Here is a 23,129-nt window from a genome sequence, read left to right on the forward strand (position 1 = left end):
TCATGATAGTCTTCTTTATATAATATAATCATCATCATCGAAATATTTAATTATGCGTGTATATCAGACATGAACAAGTTTTAGTGTAGCTAAGTGCTTTTGGTTTGCAATATTAGTATTTGATTTGATGCAATTTTTCATATTTTTGTATTATTCTCATTAAATTACAATAAGTGTACTTCACATTGAATTATAATAACAGCAGCTTGAGACTTATACTTGTGTTTTGCACTACAGTTGAGCCGCATTGGGTCGAACTCACTTGGCTTGAATTCCTTATTGGCTCAAATTGAATGTTAAGGAATAATCTTTATACGCTTAATGTAATTATTCCCGCTTGGCTTGAATTATCCAAGGCTCGAGGTATTTTTGCCAGTTCCTGGGAGTTTAAACCAATGGGATTCGACTGTATTTGTTTTTGCACTGAAAATACTTCTAAATTGCATTTGTAAACAAATTTTCTCCAGTCCTTTCTTTTCGATGAATTATGGTTCACAATTAGTTGTTTTCCATCATTTATGTTCATGTACTTCTGTATAAAAACAATTCTTTTCTATTCTGTAATTGGAAGTGTAAGACAAAAGATGTATCATGGTATTTATCACATTTTAAGTAGGAACGATGTGTGTGTGTAATAATATTTTAAATATTCTTTAAGAAATAGTTGCGGCACTCACAACCAGAGATTTTTGAGATTATTATTGAGCACAGTGTGGTAAATAACTTCATTAACTAGTTTGCGGGTGATGTTACTCAAAGGTCAGCGTGTGGTTTAAAGGTATAGCATTGTACTATCTGCATGGTATTTATAGAATGATTTAGGCCCATTCTACATGTTAATGTTTCAATATGGGAGTTAATGTGTAGACAAAAAGGAAGAAAAACAGCCTCAAACATAGTTAAAAAAGAATGCAAGGTCTGTTTTCATGTTGTTTTTTCTGGTTTCAGCTGAGTTGTTGTGAACTAATTTTCATGACACCATTATTTAAACATCGAGAAAGATTGCAAATATCGAACCTCACAAAATTTAAGCAACTGTTAGTGTACTTTTGTTAAGAATGACGTATGGTAGCATTTTGTATTTTATTCAAGTATTGGTTAGACCTATTTGAGTGGATATATAGAGAGAGTAAAGCAGGTTTGTCTTGAATTATTTCATCATAAATAATATTATTTAATCATTAATTGCTAGTCTGTCAGTGATCATTTGTTACAATGTGTTGGAAATGTTGAAATATTTGTTTGAATAATTGTGCCTTAAAGCTGCACTCTCACAGATTGAACGTTTTTTTTTCTTGGAACTAGCCAATGTATGTGAAAATGCAGATAAACAAAAAATTAGTCACATATTTTTCTATTTACTGTAAGTTCAAAAACTGATGTTTTGTGCATTTTTCTTAAACTGTTAGTAACGCTTTAAGCCATTAAACATTAGTTTTCGATCTGAAATATGAAAATCTACCATCTAATATTTTTTCAGCAGTCTTTTATCAAAGTAAAAATTTGCTCTTTCCAAGACAAAAAATAAAAAAAAGTTTTAAAAACAGTATATCTGTGAGAGTGCAGCTTTAAATGTTAAATTTGACAACAGCACTGTTAGGATAATGCTGAATGATTTAATACATGCATTGCACAGATAATTATACAGTCGAACCCCATTGGTTCGAACTCGCTTAGCCCGATTTCCTCGTTGGCTCGAACTGGTTGTAAAGGACTGACTGTTTCTAATTAATGTAAGCATAACTGCTTGGCTCGAATTTCCCGAGGCTTGATGTATTTTCGCTGGTCCCTGGTAGTTCATGCCAACGGGGTTTGACTGTATAGCATAATTATTATTTATTTTTTATTCAATTAATTATAAGAATGTACATGCATGTTTTATTTATTTGAATAAATTATCATAAAATGGAACTGTTTGGGTTTTCTTTAAGAAATTTGAGATTTTAGAAAGGTGGCTCTGAAAAAAACCCTGTAAAAGCTGCAAGTTTTTAACTTTATACTGAAATGCTCAATGAAGGTTGAAGATGATAATTATTGCATTCATGAAATGAAATGCACCGAGTATTGATGCCACTTAAAACCAAAATGTGCCGAGTAATAACGACTTTGAAACAAGATTTGCTGAGTTATGTGTAGAATGTGCTGAGCAAAACAAAATGTGCCAAGGTAAATTACGACTTATTTGTGTTCCCCAATATGGAACTGCAAAGAATCTGATTCTAGCTCATGCCTATGAAAATTAATTGTATCAATTAAAAGAACTTTTTCATCAATGAATAATTATTGAAATATCACCATTTAACAACCGACTCTTCTGATTGTATCAAATGGGATGTGCAAGCTAAACCAGACTCCGGTTAGTCTTGACTAAGGGAAATAACTCAAAGAGACAATAAGGGACTGGTACAGCAATTTCGCTTGCTGCTTGCATTTGTAACAAGGCATGCAACCTGTTGACTAGTTTCAATTTTTGTTAATAGTTTTAGCAGTTCCTGAATTGTAAACATCAGATAAGTGTTTCTAATGATGGTAACGACAACTACAGCAATTACGACCACAAGGCTATGACAAAAAAGTCCCAATATGGAAGTATATTGTAACTGTACATTGTACTATATTTATATACTGAACATTTGGGGTTTACATAAATTCAAACACTTATGGAATATATTTTTTCTTTTATTGCACATAATATTCCATTTTAAAAAGCAGAACATAAATTTAAATAGTAATTCCCGCACAATAACATATGGAGTCAACAAACACAACAAAATATGGCATGTTACAAACACAAACCCATTTTAACTTATAATTCTCACTTATAATACATGTAGGTCAAGTGAGCTTAACACATGAAAATAATTGATTATTTACCACTTGTTAACTAAAGCCCTGATTTATCATGAAAAATTTCTATAATGAGATTCTATCCAGCATGACTTGTAAGAGAAATAAATCTGAAAGATACTGTTTTCAATCTTTGTTAAGGTGAAGATTTCTTGGGACTAACCATTTCTTTAGACATGTTCATGGGTATATCCAAACCATCCATAAAAAAACAATAATGAAAAATGGTGTTGGGCCAGTGCCCAATGACTTGTGAAAATAGCAACAAAATGCCTTAAAACATACACAGGTATCTGTACTAGTTGACTTGTTAAGAGTTGATAAAATAAGAAGAAAAAAAGAAACACTGTAATCTAAAATTTACATCTATAGGAAAAAAAGGAATTTGCAGACCGCATGTTAAGAGAGAAATTCTCCAAGTTGGCTGTATTGCCGGTTTGGAGCACCCATCATTTTTCTACTTATGTCCACCAAGAATTTGACCTAAGACCACTGACCCCACACTCAATACGAGTCATCTATTGACCATGAAAATTGTACATACCAAGTGTTGTGCTCTACTCTAGTCATTAGTTACTGGTTTATCAAATATTAGACAAACATGCCGTGGACAACATGGATGACACCAGACAAAGCAATATGCCACGCTTCGAATGAGAAAATCTACAAAAAGTAGCATGGATCTATGAAACTAAATGGGCAACACCCTGAATTTTTATTACTTTGAAGTTGACTCAATATCAATCAAAAAGCAAGAATACACATGACATACCTAGAAAAAGTACCCTACGTTTAAAAATTTGTGTTTTGCACTATAACATACACACATGACTAGCTATCGTTATGGCTAAGCGTACATGGATTTCATTAAATATGATGGAAATGTTTATACTGAGTCACGTTAATATGATTTTTTCTTATATTTAATCTTAAGATAAGCAACTATCAGAAAACATCCATAACTATACATGTTATACATAAACACTGGCCATCATACAATATATTCTATATTTGTTACCTACATAATAGGGTTGACATAATTCACTGTTTGAAATATACTGAATTCCAACAAACATGCCGTTTACTTTTTTACAAATATTTAAAGTATAGGGAATAAACCAAATTACAACAGATTAAACACTGAAACAATACATGTACCATTTTTTAACAATATCATAAACGCCATTTTACTCCCCAAAGATGATTCAATTATTGCCTGGATACTATATATTGTATATTAACTGGATTTGTTTTAGTTTCCCATTTACCCTGTGTACTAGAAAAGATAGTTCATCTGATTTCCTCACTATTTCTCTCCAGTTGGGTATTATCTATCAAACCCTATTATCTACGGTCAAATTTGGTTATATTGAGCTAATATTTGAAGAAATGCAATTGAGAAAAAACAATTTATAACAGAAATTTATAAATAATGACAACAGCATAAAATCTTTACCTCAACAAAACTATCAAATAAATTACAAACTTAAAAAGCATAACAGTAGTTACATATATAAAACATGCTTGATTTTAATGTATTTTATGTAAAAGGTGACGCAATTTTCAGAGTACATAAACATTGTATTAATATCTGACTAACAACCATTAATAACACAGAGTAGATTTTTATATATACACATTTTCAAAACACTTCTTGGTTGCTCACAAACCAAAACTTCACTCATGACAACTTTGTCTTTAACAGTTTTGTTAAAAGATATATATGATTGTTGCTGATTTTGCAGGTCAATTATCTTCAGATGTATGATAAGTGCGGTATAATACATCAGTTTCCCTTTAATTGTTAAAATTATATTTAGATGTTAATCTTAGAAGATAAACATTTAAAGGGAAAAAAACGAATAGTTTTATCACAGTGGCCTTATTCAAACACATATCCATGGCCTCACTTCAAAATGCCAAAGCTGCATTTTTTCTGTTTCGGAATTTTTATATCACTAAATCATAAAGGCGAGCCGCATTTAACAGCAAAACGCTGAGTAGATAGTCCAATGAGAAAAAGGTGATGTATCATGTGACCAAAATGTCACGCAATAATTGGACATCTCAAAGAGAAGCAAAAATCCCGAACCATCAGAAATTGAACCTACAAAAGATTGTAACTTCGGCATTTTGTTAAAAAAAATTAAAAACTAAAAACGTTGCTACTGAAAACATGGGGTTTTGTAGCTTTGACATTTGGAAGTGAGGCCATCAATATATTTTGACACTGAATAAAAGTTCTTCTACATAGTAAAAATCACAAAAAAAGAATTTAAAACAACTAAGAGGACCCTTATAAACTTGAGATCGAATAGATTGTGAAAAGGATAAAGGTTAAAAACAAAAATGATGATTAATATATAAATGCTTGTTATGGTCTACCAGACTGAATTGTTAAGGAGAACAAATTTTTTTTTAAAGCTACTTAATGTTTGGCGCAGAATGTCTCTTTGCCGAGCCCATGGGCGAACCGAGGATTGACCCAATTAAAAAATGATTACCAGATGAAGCTTTGGCATCATTTTTAAAGATAGAATGTGAATCCATAGAGTAATTCCATTGGCGGAGAGCCGGAGACATCAGCTTAAACTATCAAGTCTTATTACATAGATCTGAGGTTGAATATTGAAAAACATTTTAAATGGGAGACAAAATCAGATATGAAACCATATATTGTAATTAGCGCTTTATATTGCAACTCTAATTGACATGAAAATGACTGAGAACAATTGGAGTGAACATGTTTTCACAGAAAATGTGCATATCTAAAGCATCTTTCATTAAAGAAATATAAACCACATATAAGTTAAAGATTTACATTTCCACTCCAATGAAGGCAAAACAAAAATGCTCATTTCCTACAAAAATATTTCCGAATTTTGGAATACACATATTGTCAATGTTAAAACTATGGAAAATACCATCAATTAGCATAAACATAACTGACATCACTTCCATCCTTGGCATTTATCACATTTGTTACCTGTAAAAGTACAGTAGTCAAATAGGAAAGCTCGGCATCAAGTCAACCCTTGGTCCAAACCATTCTTTTAAGTCACAACATATTTTTATAGCTGAATGAGCCCTGCATCTGACAAATCACACCATGCCAAAGTGATTTTAGGTTCAGCGGCATCAGGCAGGCAGAAAGAAAAGAAGAAAATATTCACAAAAATCTTAACAAAGTTATGAAACATTGTTTCTAGACCTCAATGTATAAAATAATCATGACCAGAGTCAAGAAAATTTTGCAATAGAGAATAACACATTTTTTCTACAGCATTTGTTATTGTCCTGCCTGAAAGACAGATTTTTTCAGGCAGGTTTTAAAATTGGAGCAGGACGCTTAACACAGAATCAATTTGGTATGGCCTTGGCTATTGTCTAACATTGTAAACACAAAAAATACATGGAATGCATTAAGAAGATAGGACCTACTGATAATTCTAACCAATCAACCCAGTTTTATAAAAAAAATCAATAGAAAATAATTTAAATTATGTTTTTATTGTTATCCGTTATGCGATTCTGTACACATTGAAAAGCAGCACCATAATAGCTACTGTAGTCACTGAAGCATTCTTGAACCATGGTAAACTCAACCTAACTCATGCACCTGCACTTATGGAATATATTTAAAAAATAACAATAATTCTTTTAACATATACATTAACGCTATTTATTTGAACTTTTCTTACTTCCTACTTTTCCTTTTGAAAGCTTTCAATGGTTATTTGAACTTTCTTGATTTAAGGCCTGATTTAATTAGTACAAAACCATAAACATGGTGTCTTGGATCAGATGTTAAGATCTAATAACTGATAAAGAATATGTTCCACTAACATTCAGTTCAATATTTAGCATAACACCTTTACAATAAATATTTTAAAATATGACTGATTCCTTAAAACTGGGCCTTGTACATGACACCACATCAAAATCACTTGGCTGGAGAGTCTGGTACATGTAATCCAACTTGTTCATGTTCTATGAGTCCAGCATTCATTTCGACATCACTGCCAGTAGCTTTAGCCAACATTTCTTCTCTACTCGCCCTAAAAATTTCAATAATCATTATTTAGCTCGTACTGTTATAACAAGAGTGCCAACTGTCACAAAATACTCCCATCCTTATTTTAGGACACAAGGTTTGGTGATAAATGGTTGCAAATTAAGCTAAATATAGACAGCTGACAATGTTAGTTCAGTTTTTGGGAATTTCTAGAACTTGTGAGATATCATGCTCATACATGTTTTGACCAGATTTGGTCATGATTGGACAAAGGATTCTAAAAATATTGAACAGACAAGATTTCTATAATTAAAGGGGGTTTTCTATTTAGAGATCCAAGCAATAAAGCTGGTTATCAAACTTGTCAGAGATTGGGTCCAGCCCTACATTGGATTGCAACTCAAAAACTGGAGCAAGTTCTGCATTAGCTGAGCAACACACTCGAAAGCATGCTACTCCTCAAGTCAATTCATTCTGCTTTACTTTAGACTTTCATAAAGGAATTGTTTGCTCACTTCTTGCCCAGGGCCATCATCCCGTACAAAACTCCAGTTCCAAACACCAGGGCACAGCCAAGCACAGTGGTTGTTGAAAAACACAGAAGGATTGGTACAATTCCTGACCTGAAATTGGGAAGAAAAATTATGATCTTCTATTGAATACATTAAAATTTTATAACAAACGCCGCAGAGTGGGAACCAACACCAGTTTATCAGTATAACAAAAGGCATTACTGAACAAATATCAACGCACGAGTAAAAGGGCCTTGCTATAAATGAATTGTGCTTATTGTCTCTTGTAACACATTACAATGTATACCAAGTTTCATTTGAATATCTTTAATGGTTCTACAACTAAACAAATGCTATGACAAGAGAAATTTGAGTTCTAATGTAGAGTTGTAAACCAAATAAGGGTGAGCCCTGTAACTGAAATTCCCACACTAAGTCTTACCCCACATATAAAGCACCCTTCTGCCAGTAAGGTCGGTTTTCAGAAAACTTGCCAATCTTGTCTATAAAATCTAGGAAGGGACAACAGCACGGTGCCTCCAGCACTACGACCATAAACCCTGCCAATCTGAAATGCATAGAAAAAGTTTGTTAGGGAAGACAACTGAGGTCATGAATACTTGAAAGCCAATATAAACCTTAATTGTAAAGCATGTATGTATATATACATACCGGGTATTATTATTGTATAGTATATTTGTTTTAAATACATATTACTATTGTATAGTATATTTGTTTTAAATACATATTATTATTGTATAGTATATTTGTTTTAAATACATATTACTATTGTATAGTATATTTGTTTTAAATACATATTATTATTGTATAGTATATTTGTTTTAAATACATATTACTATTGTATAGTATATTTGTTTTAAATACATATTATTATTGTATAGTATATTTGTTTTAAATACATATTATTATTGTATAGTATATTTGTTTTAAATACATATTATTATTGTATAGTATATTTGTTTTAAATACATATTACTATTGTATAGTATATTTGTTTTAAATACATATTATTATTGTATAGTATATTTGTTTTAAATACTGCCTGTAATCATTATTATTTTTTTCCCACTTTTGTACACAGATACCTAAAAGAATGTCAAAATAAAGAAGAAGCATTTTAAACAGGATTATTTACGTTCAACCCTTCCTTTAAATACAATAACTTTGAAAATGTAATACATCAAGTTTTCTCAAATATAATGTAGCATTCACTTGTATGTGGGATTTTTTGAGCTCCCCAACATACATGTAAAAAATACTTTTATTATATACTTATTATAAATCAACATGCAATACATATTTCAAAATATGGTACCGGTAGTCTTTATTCCAGTCCAGTGCAATACAACTATATTCCAGTCTGCTGACTTCAATTCAGAGCAAGCATCATTGTGCAATGTTAAAATGACATCATACAACAACAAAGATCGTCCTTAAAATGACATTTATGATGAAATCAGTAATGTCATGTGTACCAGTATAATAAAAGGGTAACTAGTACTGCATTTGATCCAAGAGGTTGTTTTTGATTTGAGTGGATTTTAACAGATTTCAAATTAAAATCTGTATCAGAAAAAAATGCACTTGCCTCGAATACAATTTCGAACATCAAAATGCAATACTTATAACCCGATTTAATAGTCCCCTCTGGTAAAATGGATAGGGGACTGAATTTTAATGTAATACAAGTTACAAATGATTTTCAAATGTATTTTTCATGACTATAATGTCTTTGCAAGTATCAAGCTAGAGAAGACTTGTGAGTATTTAGTCTCCCATAACATTAAGCTGTCACACTTTTTTCCTTTTTAATCTGTAGGAGAAGAATTTTTCTACATGTATATAATAATGTGAATATAATAATAATGTGATAATGAGCTGTTTATGCTTAAGTCAAAAATAAACTTTCTGTTCTGTATAACTTTAAATACTTTGACAAATATAAAAGGGAAAACTATTGCCTTACAGTTCTAGGATTCCAGCCACAAGACAGAGTGGGGTAAATGTGAGACATCTCATGATTCCCATTACCATGGCCACTGAAAGCATGAAAAATGACAGAACTTAATTATAAAATTAAGTTTTAAAAATACAACAAAAAATATACATAAAATCTACATCTCTGGCACACCCAGAGGTTCACACATGTCTGATTAAACATACAAAAAATAATAAACACTTTATCCTGAGATATACCACAGTATCATGTAAATCATGATATAGCACTAAAAACCTATTCCATTTATTGCAAAGGCATTACAAAAAGAATGTGTTGTAGTGTGCCTGGATAGAAACTAGCTGCCTTATAAGCTAAGTCAGTAGAGTCCTGTGCTAGCGGTCATAAGTTGATGCCCCATATGATAACTTGTCTGCTACCAAAAAGTGCACGCTCAATTAACACTTTAGCTAAAATGCATATAGAAAAGATTCGCCCAAAATGAAAAAAGGATGATTAAAATTCAGTAAAGGTCAGTCATTAACCTGGGTGGTTATAAATCTCCATCGCTAGAACCTTTGATTGTGATGTCAACACAAGGATTCTGGATACCACGCCATAGGCGTAAAAGCAACCAACATAGTCAAGACCTTATTGAGGAATAGGTACCCCCCTCCCTTAAATCAGAACTCCTCAGCCATTTTCCATCAAAATCAACCTCGAATACATGTATGCTGATACATTGGTAGAAGTTCGCAAAATTAATAATATTAATTTTAATTAAAGTGTTTTAACATCTAATTTGTAATACCAAGTTCAAATTGTATTTTAATAATGCATAAATAATTAATAATCCTATGTTAAAGTCCTTAGGTTTAAATGCTTCATTAGAATTACTACCTGATTTACTTGCGGCGTAGCTTAATGTACATAATTCTGAAATTGTTAAATGTCTATATACATAAGAGGTTGTTTTGGATGGTAAATGGTAGTGGAGATCCCATTGCCCTTCCATATGATTCTTGCCGGCCATCTGGTATAAATGCAATATATGTCCTGATGTTATGATAATACTACTACAGCTGATTTTATACAGTCTGATTCAAAACCATTGTTTAAAAACAGCGAAATCAATAAGATTCACAGAAACACAATTCATTTTTCGGAATACCATATATTAAGCAGGCGAATGTATACCATATTTGAAAGTTCAAAGCGAAAAAAAATTGTCAGGTCGCGGAATTATATGTCATGAATTAATTCTTACCGAGACCTCCTATAGTTCCCAGTCCCCTGGCGAGGAGTTTGAACCACCATGACACTTGGTCGTCTTGTGCTGTATTCTGCTGATTTGATGCCTGCATTTCTTTCAGAAACTTGATATTAAACTAAAAATTACTCATATTCTCGTGAAAATGAGACGTGGATGTTTATCTGCCTCGTTTTGGAATTTGACAGTTTTGCGGGAAAAGAGAAGTAACTCAAATAAGGTTAACATGAACTATTTTTTGCATTATTCTTTACAACCTCACAGTTACCACCAATGATAAATATTGGGTTATTACACAGCTGCCCGGAGTTTGATTTAAGTCCCACACACTTATGTTTGACGGGCAATATTACTCGAATCAAAGACTATTAAAAAGTAATGGTTAATTCTATTTCTGGTTTTGCAATGCCATATATTTATTCTTTAAACGTTGTACATATTAGTGTCAGCTGTATATATTTACACCTCAACTTCCATTCCTTAAATGAACTGCCTTTCGGCAACATCTTCGGATATGTTCGGATCGTAATTCATTGCATAACAATATACATGAAAGCTTTTGATCTTGTTTTTGGTTGTATTGTGTCTGCAGATCCCTTAAAATATAGATCAACATTTTTAAAAGTGTAAGTTTATTATATTTTAAATACAATGGTACCAGTGAAGTGTTTCAATTTTACGTTTTTAAAGTGATTTCAAGTGGTTGATCTTTTCCCGCGTTATTGTGACGTCATTTGAAAAAAAATGTTTCCGGTAATAATCGGGTCGTTCTATTTACAGAATGGGTAAGAACGGATTACTTAAAGGTTTTCTTAAATGAAATGAAGACTTTTTTTAACAATTCTTGAATGAAATAATGAACTATTGGTGTAAATATAAGGAATGAATGGCGGGGTTGATGTCATTATCGGGGATATGAACGCAATTGGGTTGGTCAAAGTACGCGTGACGTCCTTCGGACTCCACACACATTGACCAACCCAATTGCATTCATACACCGATAATGACATCAACCCCGCAATTCATTCCTTAAATATTGCTAGGGCTCTTCCTGTTGAGGTAGCCTTAATACCGACGCGGTTGTGGTTTCAACGGCGGTACGAAACGTACGGGGTTCAAACCCCTTTCGTGCATAACCTCTTTGCATTAAATAATGGAGTCATAAATAATTCGGTAGCGCCTGGATGTACTTGGGTAACTTAGTAACGGTTTGTAACGGAACCTGTATGGGTCAGTACATCCAGGTTTAGGGGGTTCCGGCCCGGTCATAAAAGAGTAAAAGAGGGAGGAGCTTAGCCGCGTCATTCTATTAAGGCCACTCCAACAGCCGTACTGTTGATTTAGCTGTCACGCACAGCGACGCGGATTTTTATGTCGACTGGAGGTTGAAGCGACGTGGTCCAAGGCCCTGGCCGGTTATGCTACTCTTTCTTTCACTTTAACGTCATGAATATTTGCATTCAAACTAGGAAATTTAATTAATCCCAGATTCAAAAAATAAAAGCTAGTTTAATTCCGGCTGGAAGGAGTCGGGCGAAACATCGATATCAGGTATATTATATAATGCTGCTGCTATGACTATATATACAGTCTGTACGAGTACATGTACACTTAAATAATACATTTATACCCTTTATTCGGACTCACTTTTTATTTTATCACGTAAAAATACTTATTCAACAATCAACGTCTCATTCTCATCTTCACATTATAAATGTGTACATTTTCAATTACTCTTTCACTGAACCAAACACAGCTAGCACACATTGATAAACATGTATCTTATATAATGAACTGCACACAATTTACGCGGTTACATCTTATGAAATAAAAATCTAGTGTTATGTTGTACAATTTCTATATAAGGCAACACTAAAAACGCATTTCGTTTGGCCTTATGTAACCCGACGTACTTTTTGAGGAGAGGGTACCACTACCAGATCCCTAAAATCGTCCAACTTTACTTCATAATTCAATATAGAAGAAAAAAAAGATATTAATAAACACGCCCGAAGTGTGCCATTTCGGACAAGGAATTGTGATTTCTCACGGCGGATTACCCCCCCCCCCCCCAAAAAAAAACCCTGGCAACAATTTCAGTTGGGAGAGAGGTGTGCAGTCAAAAGTTTACAACCTCCAAGTTACGCCCCCTCTCATTTCAAATCCTGGAGCCGCCCCTTGGTACCTCTGGGTAGGTAAGGATTTTTTTTACTTCCCATCTGAAGAAAGATACGACTAACGGAGAGGCTAAACAGTTCCTTAGAGTCGCGGGTGCACGATTTTGTGAGTCGCGTCGGGTAAGCCCAAAACAATAAGTATTAAGAGTTGCCTAAGTAAGCTAAAATTGAAATAACAAAGGTTAAACAAACATATTAACGTGTGCCTGCAAGCTAGACAGTTAATGTGATGCATTATTCCCCCATTTATTACACAATAATTTACTATACATTTTTTAAGTAAGAAAATACTACGATACAACATTTGAATTAGGTACTTGTTTGTATATTATAGTTTGTTAGTCGACAAATATTTTTCTAATGAAAAGAGTTTTACTTATATATTTAATTGTGCTTATTATGCACGACCGATGTATTTAAAAGTTCAGCACTCCATTTTCAAGCATATATTGAGTCTCAAAACAAGACCATGGGGTTTTATAACAAAGTCCTTCTTTTTTGTATTTCAACTTTTTGCTGTAAAACCCTGTCATAATAGTTAAAAAACATGAACGCATTTGAACTAACAAAACATCAGTTTGATGCAAACATACAAATGTAACATGGTAGTCGACAACATGCATGTAAAGGTTAAAATAAAACAACTAACACACTAATCATGGGAACAAGAATAGAGCCAAGTGTTGTCCTCGCTCCGTTTGTTTCGCCTTTCCGATTCTTCTCATTGGTAGGACACTCAGCCGGCCTTGAATTCTCTCTTTCTAGGACAATGTCACAGGAATCAAGCGCCATGTAAAACTTCATGAGGTTCAGAACTTCATCCTTTGGAGCAAACTGTTCGAGGTTTTGTCTTGCCCAGTCATTGATTGTGCCTGATAAAAGAGAGAAATCACAAATCCATTTTGATCTGGTCGTATTTTGAATATTTAGTTATTTACAGAATCGGAATGAAACACATCTTCACTTCAACAAATGGTTGTACAATTGTCAACCACTCGACATGTCAAACACACTGATTTAACTTGTGAGAAAGGTGACACAGGCATCGTAGCACACTCGTTGTTTATATAAGAAGACTATGCAACCCGGTAAAACAAAATTATTAACAATGAAGCAATCAATTTGTCAATGTTGCTCTGGTGTACCGATTGGAAATGTAAAAAAGAATTAGTAACACTGATTGCTGGTACATTTCCATACTTAACTGAATAAATCACACTCAATTTATTCATATACAACTGGACTTTGACGACTGTCAAGTTTAAACCATGTATTACTTTTGACAAAATTATTGAACTAGTGCGTAATACTATGAACTATAGATAAAACTGTATTTAAAAAGGAACACGTATAACTTTATAGGATTTCTACTCGGTATGGTCATAATCTATCCCATGTACCGCGTCTGTAACAAAGTTCTCCTTCTCGGCACCCCAGTGTATTAATAACATATATGATACATGTTTTGAATACTCTGTGGTACCAAGAATGCATAGGTGTATGACAATGTGCAAATTGTGTTCGTCTTAAGCTTTACCTTTTATTTCCAATGTATTTTCAACTGTGTCTTAATATGATATAGCCCTGTGATTTCTTAATGCTGCACTCTCACAAATTGAACGTTTTGACAACTCTTACTTTTTGTCTTGGAACGAGCCAATTTTTGCGAAAATCCATGGAAACCAGTGATATAATACTGCTGACAAAAAATAGATCCGAGAATTTCATATTTAAGTCCTCTATGCATTGATTTGCTGGTATTAACGCAAAAAATTTGCTCTTTGCAAGACAAAAAATAAAAAAAAGTTGTCAAAACGGTATATCTGTGAGAGTGCAGCTTTAACACAATACTGCAGGAGCGTTATCTTTGTCTTTATGGTAATTGATAATCACGCAGCCTGCCCTTGTAGACTTAATAGCCTTATACATTTTTTTTTAAATGATGAATATGTGGGAAAAATAACGTTGATTTGGCTGTACCTTTTTGGTAGCAAGACGTCTTCTTCAGTTGCCGCACGACCGGTAAGCACTCCTTCCTACAGCCAGCATTGGGCGAACAGTTCTCCATGACCATGTTTAACCTACTTTTCATGTTGGCATTGCTAGGGTCATGAAGTTCGTCGATGTTGCAGCCCAGAACCTGAGCACCGGGCTTAAGCGCGCAGTTTGTGACGTCCTTGTAAGCTGAACATTCTGTGTCAGGTATGTTCTCTGTAGGACAAAGGATGACATATTAAAGTCAAATAGGTTCCAACTTTCAGATTTAAGGTTGCTACAATCATGATGTTCGTAAATGGAGCAGCCCAAACAATCATGTTTAAATGAACAAATAGTGACGTCCCTTTCCGTCATGTATGATTTCCGAAAAAATTTATTGATACATTGCAATGTACATGATAGCAATTTATTGGCCGATAGTCACCACTGCTGTATAAGTATAACAATAAATATGTAATAAACACCCTTAAAACCTTTTTCCGTTTACATCTGATGTCCCTTATAACAGGATCAAGCTCAGCACATTATTTTCGATTTGGTATACATTGTGTAATATTCTCTTTTTAAAGAGTTTTGAGGCTTTTAAAGGAAATAGTAATTCAGAAAAATAAGATAAACTACTTGCTGTTTCATAAAATTATATTTATGTAAGTAATATCGCCAAATAGAATAAGATACGTAGGTGAGTTACGCTTAATTTTTTTCGAGAAATTGGGGCTTGTTTGTTTGAATATATAATAGATCTATATTGTTTTTAAAATATCAAAATATGTACTAAAACGAGATGCAATAAAAGTAGTAAATTATTTGCATAGTGTGTATTATATTTCGGAAAGAAGTGCTTAACCTACCTTTAGGGTAGAAAGTAATAAAGGCCATGCACATTTCATCGTTGGTGCCGTCCCCGTAAAAGGTGGTCTTCGTTCTCGACATCGAGTTGAAGTGGCAGGTTGTGCGGATTTCGTCTCCCGGTATGACGGTAACAGGAGTTTCAAACCTGAGGAAAATATATTAATATTGCAGGGTAAGTTATATAAACGTCTGAAGAAGGTTTATGATATGCTTTCCGATGGTTTATAGGGATTTATCAATGAAATAAAAATAACATTTCACCGTTTTAAACAATGAACATATCAATTTGATAGTTTTCACTGTATTGTAATTTGAGCTACGCCACTCGTGAAATATAAATTTTGGTGCTCACTCGGTGAAATATCTTGCGATCTTACACTGAAACAAACAATAACCCTCTACATATTTTCATAAAATTCCAAACATGAAATATTTGTGGCATTGGCTGGAAATGTAGATGAAAAAGTTAACTTTTCAATTTTGTTTAGCTCTGTGCCTGATAAGTAAGCGATCTTTAGTATTTTCAAATTAAAGTACATTTGAATACTGTAGTCAACAGATAATATGCGGATAACCTATCCAGTTTCATACAATTGGCTGCAATTCGTTTTCAAACAGGCCACATAGATAAATCTCGTATACTGTCAATCACTCTACTATCTCCACAAGACTCATTTTCGCCACTGACGTCATGTCACAGATCATGGTATATTACATTTGTCTTCCTGACACAGGCTTTTGAACTTCATTTACCACGCTGTTTATTTAAAACTGTTTCATTGGTTTACAAGACTCACGTATGAACGACTGGTGTGTTGTAGTCGTATTTCGGGTCGTAAGCAAGGTCCTTGATCTTGATCCCATCACGTATTAGTTCAAGTCTCTGTGCCCTACCTGTGAATTCAACGCAAGTCAGTCTATCAACCATATAAATTAGTAATGGTGTTCGTGGATTAGTACAGGTTTAGTCTAAAACATCATCGTGCATTATTTAAACACAAATGTCCCTTGCCTGGTAAATTAAAGAAACACAAGAGCTTGACTCTTTTACCCTTTAAATGCCATTGCTGTTTGATCTGTCCCTGAAGTTTGTTTCATCATTTACAATATATTCAAAACTCGTTATGTCGAAGTCTCTTGGACCTCGGAAAATACTTCGAGATAACGAACATTCGACATAACCGAAATACAAAAAGTGAAAAACACTAAGCTCAACGCATTCGAAAACATTTCGGCTGTACCAAAACATCGATATAACAGAGTTCGACATAGCGAGTGTCGACTGTATACGGCGATTCAACATTTGCCTCAGTACCATTTTAATCATGATAACTAAACAAAATACCCCAGGCGTCAACGAAAAACAAAGAGTAATTTTGAATAACAATTTATGATGTCCTTTTTATAAATGAAAACTTGTGTTTTCTATTGCAGTTTGTTTATTCAACATGCTGTTTTATTTAATTCAATGTATAAATAAATAACTCAAGCAAAAATAAAATGTTTTTACCAAGAGCGTGCATATGGTTCCAAGCAACCGGGATCTTCACCTCGTCCCTAATCAATGTCTTCGTACACTCGGACGAACACGATCCGTTAATAACAACATTCTCCTCTTTTGGGGGGATGTGGATGTAGTTCTGCCCCACAAAGAGGATTCCGGCGTCGTATTTGCGTAGTTTGGTTGTTAGATGCAGAACCATGCCAGAGCTGTCCACATAGTTGGCTCTTTCTTGAGGGTTGTTCCAATGTACCTGTCAAAAACATTAGCGTTGCAGTTGTCGAAATATTTTCAATCAGGATTGTTAAAAATATGTCATATATACAATATTAAAATAAAGGATTGGTCTGAAAGCAACTCACATGGGAAGTTTTATTCTTAGTTGTATTCGAATGAAGTTGTACAGAAAAAAAGGCATTAAGGCTTCTTTGTTTTATTGTATTATAAATTATATAATCTAGTGAAAGAACCGGTCTTTTTCATGGTTTCCAAGACTGACAAGTAGCCGCTCTCATTGTGATTTTAATTAAGCTTTCATTAAGTCTTAATTAAACGAATCGCATTTGTATTTCGGCAATATATCCAAACAAACCTTGGTCACTGAAAGCTGGTAGTCCCAATGTGAATTTAATCAAATTTAGCCCATTTGACCCAAACCGAAATTGGTCTTTGCATTTATATGTTGGCCAATGGCAAGGATTTTTAAAATATTCTGTTTATTATTTTACGAAGATCGAATCTGACGAATGCACAAAAAAGAGTTTCATAAAGAATACCTGTCAGTCTATTTTGCCACCAAGACTTACTTGATAAACTGGCGTCAGTTGTAAAAGGTAGCATATACTTGTGTACGTTTGCATTTTTGTGTGATTATTTGCGAGTTTTCAAAATGTTCTGTTTTACGTAGATCGATTCTGACGAACGCACCAAAAACACTAACTAAGTCAGTCAAACTTTGACGATCTTCATTGACATTTTCATATTATGATGACGGAAAACGGGGACTAAGTTCGTTTTATGAATTAAGATATTCAACCTGTAATGTGTCACCTGCGGACCCCACTGTCTTTACGTATACTTTATTGCAGTTATTATTTACACCTCATAGACGGAGGATTTAATAATTCTGCAAACCATAGTTTCATACCTGCATTATACCTCTCTTGAACCCCGTCTTGCCGATTCGGAAGCCCATATCTGGGTGAGCACACTCGCCGTTCATACCAAAACTCCACACTCCTATCATAGACATACAGGCAGGGTCTACTCCCATCTGACAATCAAACAGCTCACCGGGCCGATGAATTGTGTCTGGAAAAAGAGTATACCAAAACATTGATCCATCTCATAAAACAAACACCAAAAATGCTTATAAATATCATTCTTTAGTCGTAAACTGGCAGACAGGTTTTTACTCGCATATTACAGTTTTATAGATCATCTGACCGTTGGACCGATTTTAAGTAAAAATTTTATAACTCTATTGGTTCTTTCCCTTCAAGTAATCCACTGCAACCTATGATCGTGCTGTCCTATTCTGAATCCATAGAATGTAAATTCGACAGGGACAAACTCAAACACGCACAGAAACCTTCCATGAAAATTTACGTGATGTCTCAATAAAGCGTTTTGGAAATGACAAAATCAGCATACACTGTTCATTCGTTTGACTGCAATCAAAATGGAACATGTATAGCCTTCTTTGTGTCAGTGTCATGTGATCCTATACGGTCAATATCACTTGTTGTTTTATTCTATTTGAAATATACCAGTATTTCTTCAAAACGCGGAGTCTTAATAATACAATTAAACCTGTACGGACAAGCCTAGTAGTCAATAAAAAGCTAAACCCTGTTGAGAGGCACAGGGTACAACACGACAATGACTAAGAAATACAATGGTGTAAGCAACACATACACAAATACAAACACCACAAATAGACCACACTCTCAGCCTTGAAACGGCCAGTGAAGCACAGGTTCACTGGAACACGAGTCTACTTTGGGCTTAAACTAAAATTTACCCGTAACGTTAGGCTTACGACATACCTTGGCTTTCGCATCCGAACAACACAATGTGATGCATGACATCGATGTTGTCAATGTAAGGCTCGTTTGCAATCATGTGGTAATCGGCGTCGGCAGGGAAGTCAAACACCATACACTTGTAGACGGTGTCTCTTGCGTCAACCGGACTATTGGCGGGAAAGCGGACTGTGAAGTTGGTAACCCCTAAAATGTACAAATGTTTTGACAGCTGTTCCACGAACACAATCATCATACGCACGTTTCCGAGTATATCATCATCGCTGAAAGTCGTAACTCTAAATTACTACAGTTTCAAAGTTATTTGTTATATTGCTACATATTTGTGTGAATTGAAACTGCTTACGTTTAAGGACATGTCAACGAATACCATTGTAATGCTTTAAATAAGGATCACGCACGTTGTACTTAAAATGTGGACTTTTTATGCAAATTGAATTAGGAAACTTGACGTTTCTAAAATGTTAACAATATTTATACGTGTCATTTACATTGCTGTACAAGTATATCTGGTTGTACCTGGCTCGTTAATGGCTGGACATTTCAGTTTGTTGTCGTCACATTCGACAAAGCTCGTTCTTTCCTTGCATTCTGGACTGTTCCATGGGTCACAAACACCTGAAACGAAACCCGGCGGCTCAGAACATTTTATTTTTACTTAATGATATGTTAATATCATTTATAATAATATATTAATAATTTATAATTTATTTATACATTAATAATTTATAATAAATTATTAATAATATATATAGCTGATCCACGGATGTAAAAAAAATGAAAACAATCAAGAGGCATCAGTTGAATAATCAAAGCACTCGAAGCGTTGAAAGGCGCTCGGCCTGTTACGTTTTGTGAGTATATTCATTGAATTGTAAAAGAAATTAATTTAACCATCTAATGGTAGTAAATGGGGCTAAACCTGTTCAAATCCGATGACCCATATTTTATTTTGACTAATATAATATAGATTCCCGGCCGCAGCCTAAATATAAACACAGATGTATACATGTATTTCTTTTGATTCAGTACGCGTTCATTTTGAAATGCGATTTCTACTTATTATATTGCGTTTTTACTCGTCTATATTATATTTATTGTGTTTTCTATAATTTTATTGACGTAATTACGCAAAAACTTCAATTATGTGCACTATATTAACCGCGCAACATAATTATTATGAATACTCATTAGAGCGCTACCTTTTTACGTAACTCCGCGTAGAAATTAGAGCAGATTGGTAAATTAAATAAGATTTTTGTCAACCGCAGTTCTAACAGAGCTAGGACCCGTGTGTACATTAATTCGTCAGATGTTATTTTTTATGTCGATCTGCCGATGCCGTAGATTCCGATTTACTGTAATAAAGGACTTAAAACTAATATATCTGGACGATCTGCTCAAAGCACTTCTCCGCTTGCAGTGTACGTGCTGTGATGCAACCGGGATTCACAAAAGTAAGCTAACGTGAGCGACCGTAAGCAATTAACTCCTGGCTGTTGTATTTACTCTAGTATCTTAAGAATATATATGTTTACTTACGCTGTACCCTTCATACAGTATGATTTAAGGCAACACAACTCTAAAGACAACATGCGGTTGTATGCAGTATTGATATGGCAGAACAAAATTATGATATGATATAAATCGCCGCTATTCTAGGCCAACAGCTGACAATGCATCACGGTTTTCCATTATCACTTGGCTCGATTTCCTCGCTGGCTCAAACTGGATGTAAAGTACCGATTTCTTTCTGCTGAAGATACGCATTTCCGCTTGGCTCGAATTTACCTAGGTTCGAGGTAATTTCTTCGGTCCCCAGGAGTTCGAGTCTACGGGGTTTGACTGTATACGCATCTCAACCCCGAATCATGAACTGTCTCATTAGGAAGCCCGTCAGTGCAGTTTAACGTAATATCCTCTATTATTGAGGTTGGTATATACGTCATAGCCCCCGTGAGTTACCTGGATGAGAAAGCCCGTCGGTACGGGCGGGCGTGTCGCCCTCTGACCATATGCATTCAGGATCGCCGAGTTCCTCCCCGTTGGACTTCCCATCTTCATCGCTGTCTTGTAGACAGATAGTCCGGTCCCATTTCTAAAAAAGTATCAAATCCTTTGCTGATTTTAAGATTGGTTACAATTCAATGGCTTCATCGTTGTTAGCTTTCCAATCGTAGCAGCCAATTGTATACATATAATTATATTGCTGATAAGCCCTTGCTAAGTCTCAGACGGTCTCTGGTACATATGCGGAGGACTGAAAACTTTGTCCACAGCTCATTTTTGACTGGTTGATTCATTCAAACGACTTGATTGGATTGGATTAATATTGACAAATCAATAAACATTTTGGAAAACTTAGATCAAACGCAAAGCTTCACCGGTTGTATAAAATAGGCTACTAAAGTTTAATTAATACATTTGTGTGCTGGCAACGTTCTTAACATGTTTTAAGACAACTGTTTCAGCTGTTCTTGTTTTATTTTAATACATAAGCACATCTTCAAATAGTTTACACTTTAACGTTAACAAAGATGTCGTTAATCACGTTGTTCTAAACAATCGGCCCAATATCTATAATTGTTGCCACCATGGCGGAGTAATTATTAATGAACGGCTTAGACTTCCTTAACTGCTTTATGAGAAGTGTCCATGCCGGAAAATTTAAAGAAAAGATAAAATATCTAACTTATAACGAAACAAAATTGTAGTAAACAAAATAACCTTTCCGTTTCTGTAAAAGTCAAGTCCAAATGGGTTTCTCTCTCCCCCACCCATCTCGTTCAAGTGCCCGACCCCCATCCAAATCTCTCCCGGGCGGCAGGGATGGGGCACGTTCGCACCATTGGGTATCCGGTCTTGGAAAAATCTGTATCCATGGCAACACGTGCTAACCAAAAGCAAGGTGAACGTCGCAAGTAGTGATCTATTATAAGGAGAAAGAAAAACAAACGATGTATGACAACAGTAATTCTACTTACTGCATACGCTTAGTACAATTATCTTCTTTTCAAAACAACAAACTTTACGTTTACCATCATTACAATTAATCGTTCATTTAAAACTGTGTAGGGTTAAATTTCCAGACTTGCCATTATACCTAATCAAGAAAATGACCGCCAGTTTTGCTAAAGGTCGCCATATATCTACAGACGGATCAGCAATAATTGTTTCAATTATTTCGAAATAAGTTGAAAATAAATAGCTGGTCTCCGGTCACTAGTTGAACATTTTAACCTGACACAAATCGAAACTTTCCTTAACAACATGAGAACAGAAACATTTTTTTATTTAAAATTATGCGTTTCGGTAGCAGTAGGAAGTTTTAAGTGTACATGATAAAAGTGCACGATTTCATATCGTATTCGTTCACAGATAGAACCTTTGTTTGCAAGTATTCCTACGCAAATAAGGGCTTCAATTCTAAATTACATAACGAACCTTTTGTTCTAATGCAGATATTTTGATAGTTTAAACCCCATGCTTAAAAGCAATATATGGTTATCAAATAATCAGCGTCAGTCATTATCTGTAAAATTTGAGACCAAACATCGAAATAGTTAAAAAAAATTTTTTATAAATCTGTAACCTATATCCATAAAGGACACTTTGACAGACGTGTATATCAATATATGGCCCGGGTCACTGTTAATTAGACCTTAATAGTAAACATGCGTTACCTAGAGTGATGCATCAACATTAACGTCGCCAATGTAACAGCGGTAAAATACTTATTTCTGAGTTTGTCTCTGTTTTATTGCATATTGTGCGGGCGTATTGTGATATTTATTTGTGTATCTATTCATGTGCATAAACCTTTTAGTAAATATGTATTTTATGAAAGACATTGATATTGAAATAAAATAAAGCTTAAGGAACAAGCCATGAAAACATGTTATACTTAACCACACGATTATGTTACATTGAAACTGATCATGTGCAGAAAACCAAC

The 23,129-nt window shown here is 34.2% G+C and overlaps 1 protein-coding gene across 1 annotated transcript; it reads right to left on the reverse strand.

Moving 5' to 3' along the window:
- Nucleotides 1–2,666: 2,666 nt before the first annotated feature.
- On the reverse strand, nucleotides 2,667–10,758 carry LOC128224862 (calcium channel flower-like). Its single transcript, XM_052934944.1, has 5 exons — nucleotides 10,599–10,758; nucleotides 9,362–9,434; nucleotides 7,817–7,942; nucleotides 7,378–7,485; nucleotides 2,667–6,905 (listed from the first exon to the last, which is right to left on the reverse strand). The coding sequence occupies exons 1-5, from the start codon at nucleotides 10,693–10,695 to the stop codon at nucleotides 6,791–6,793; spliced, it is 519 nt and encodes a 172-aa protein (XP_052790904.1). The 5' UTR covers nucleotides 10,696–10,758; the 3' UTR covers nucleotides 2,667–6,790.
- Between the last annotated feature and the right edge of the window lie 12,371 nt (nucleotides 10,759–23,129).

The sequence above is a fragment of the Mya arenaria genome, chromosome 17 (genome assembly GCF_026914265.1).
Source record: "Mya arenaria isolate MELC-2E11 chromosome 17, ASM2691426v1".
Lineage (NCBI taxonomy): Eukaryota > Metazoa > Mollusca > Bivalvia > Myida > Myidae > Mya > Mya arenaria.

Excerpts from the sequence above, each read along its gene's own strand:
- LOC128224862 (XM_052934944.1), bottom strand. The coding sequence starts at position 10,695 with ATGCAGGCATCAAATCAGCAGAATACAGCACAAGACGACCAAGTGTCA. Across the intron at positions 7,943-9,361 it reads GTGGCTGGAATCCTAGAACT|ATTGGCAGGGTTTATGGTCG; the intron begins GTAAGGCAATAG and ends TATGCATTTCAG. Across the intron at positions 6,906-7,377 it reads ATGATGGCCCTGGGCAAGAA|GGCGAGTAGAGAAGAAATGT; the intron begins GTGAGCAAACAA and ends TGAAATTTTTAG.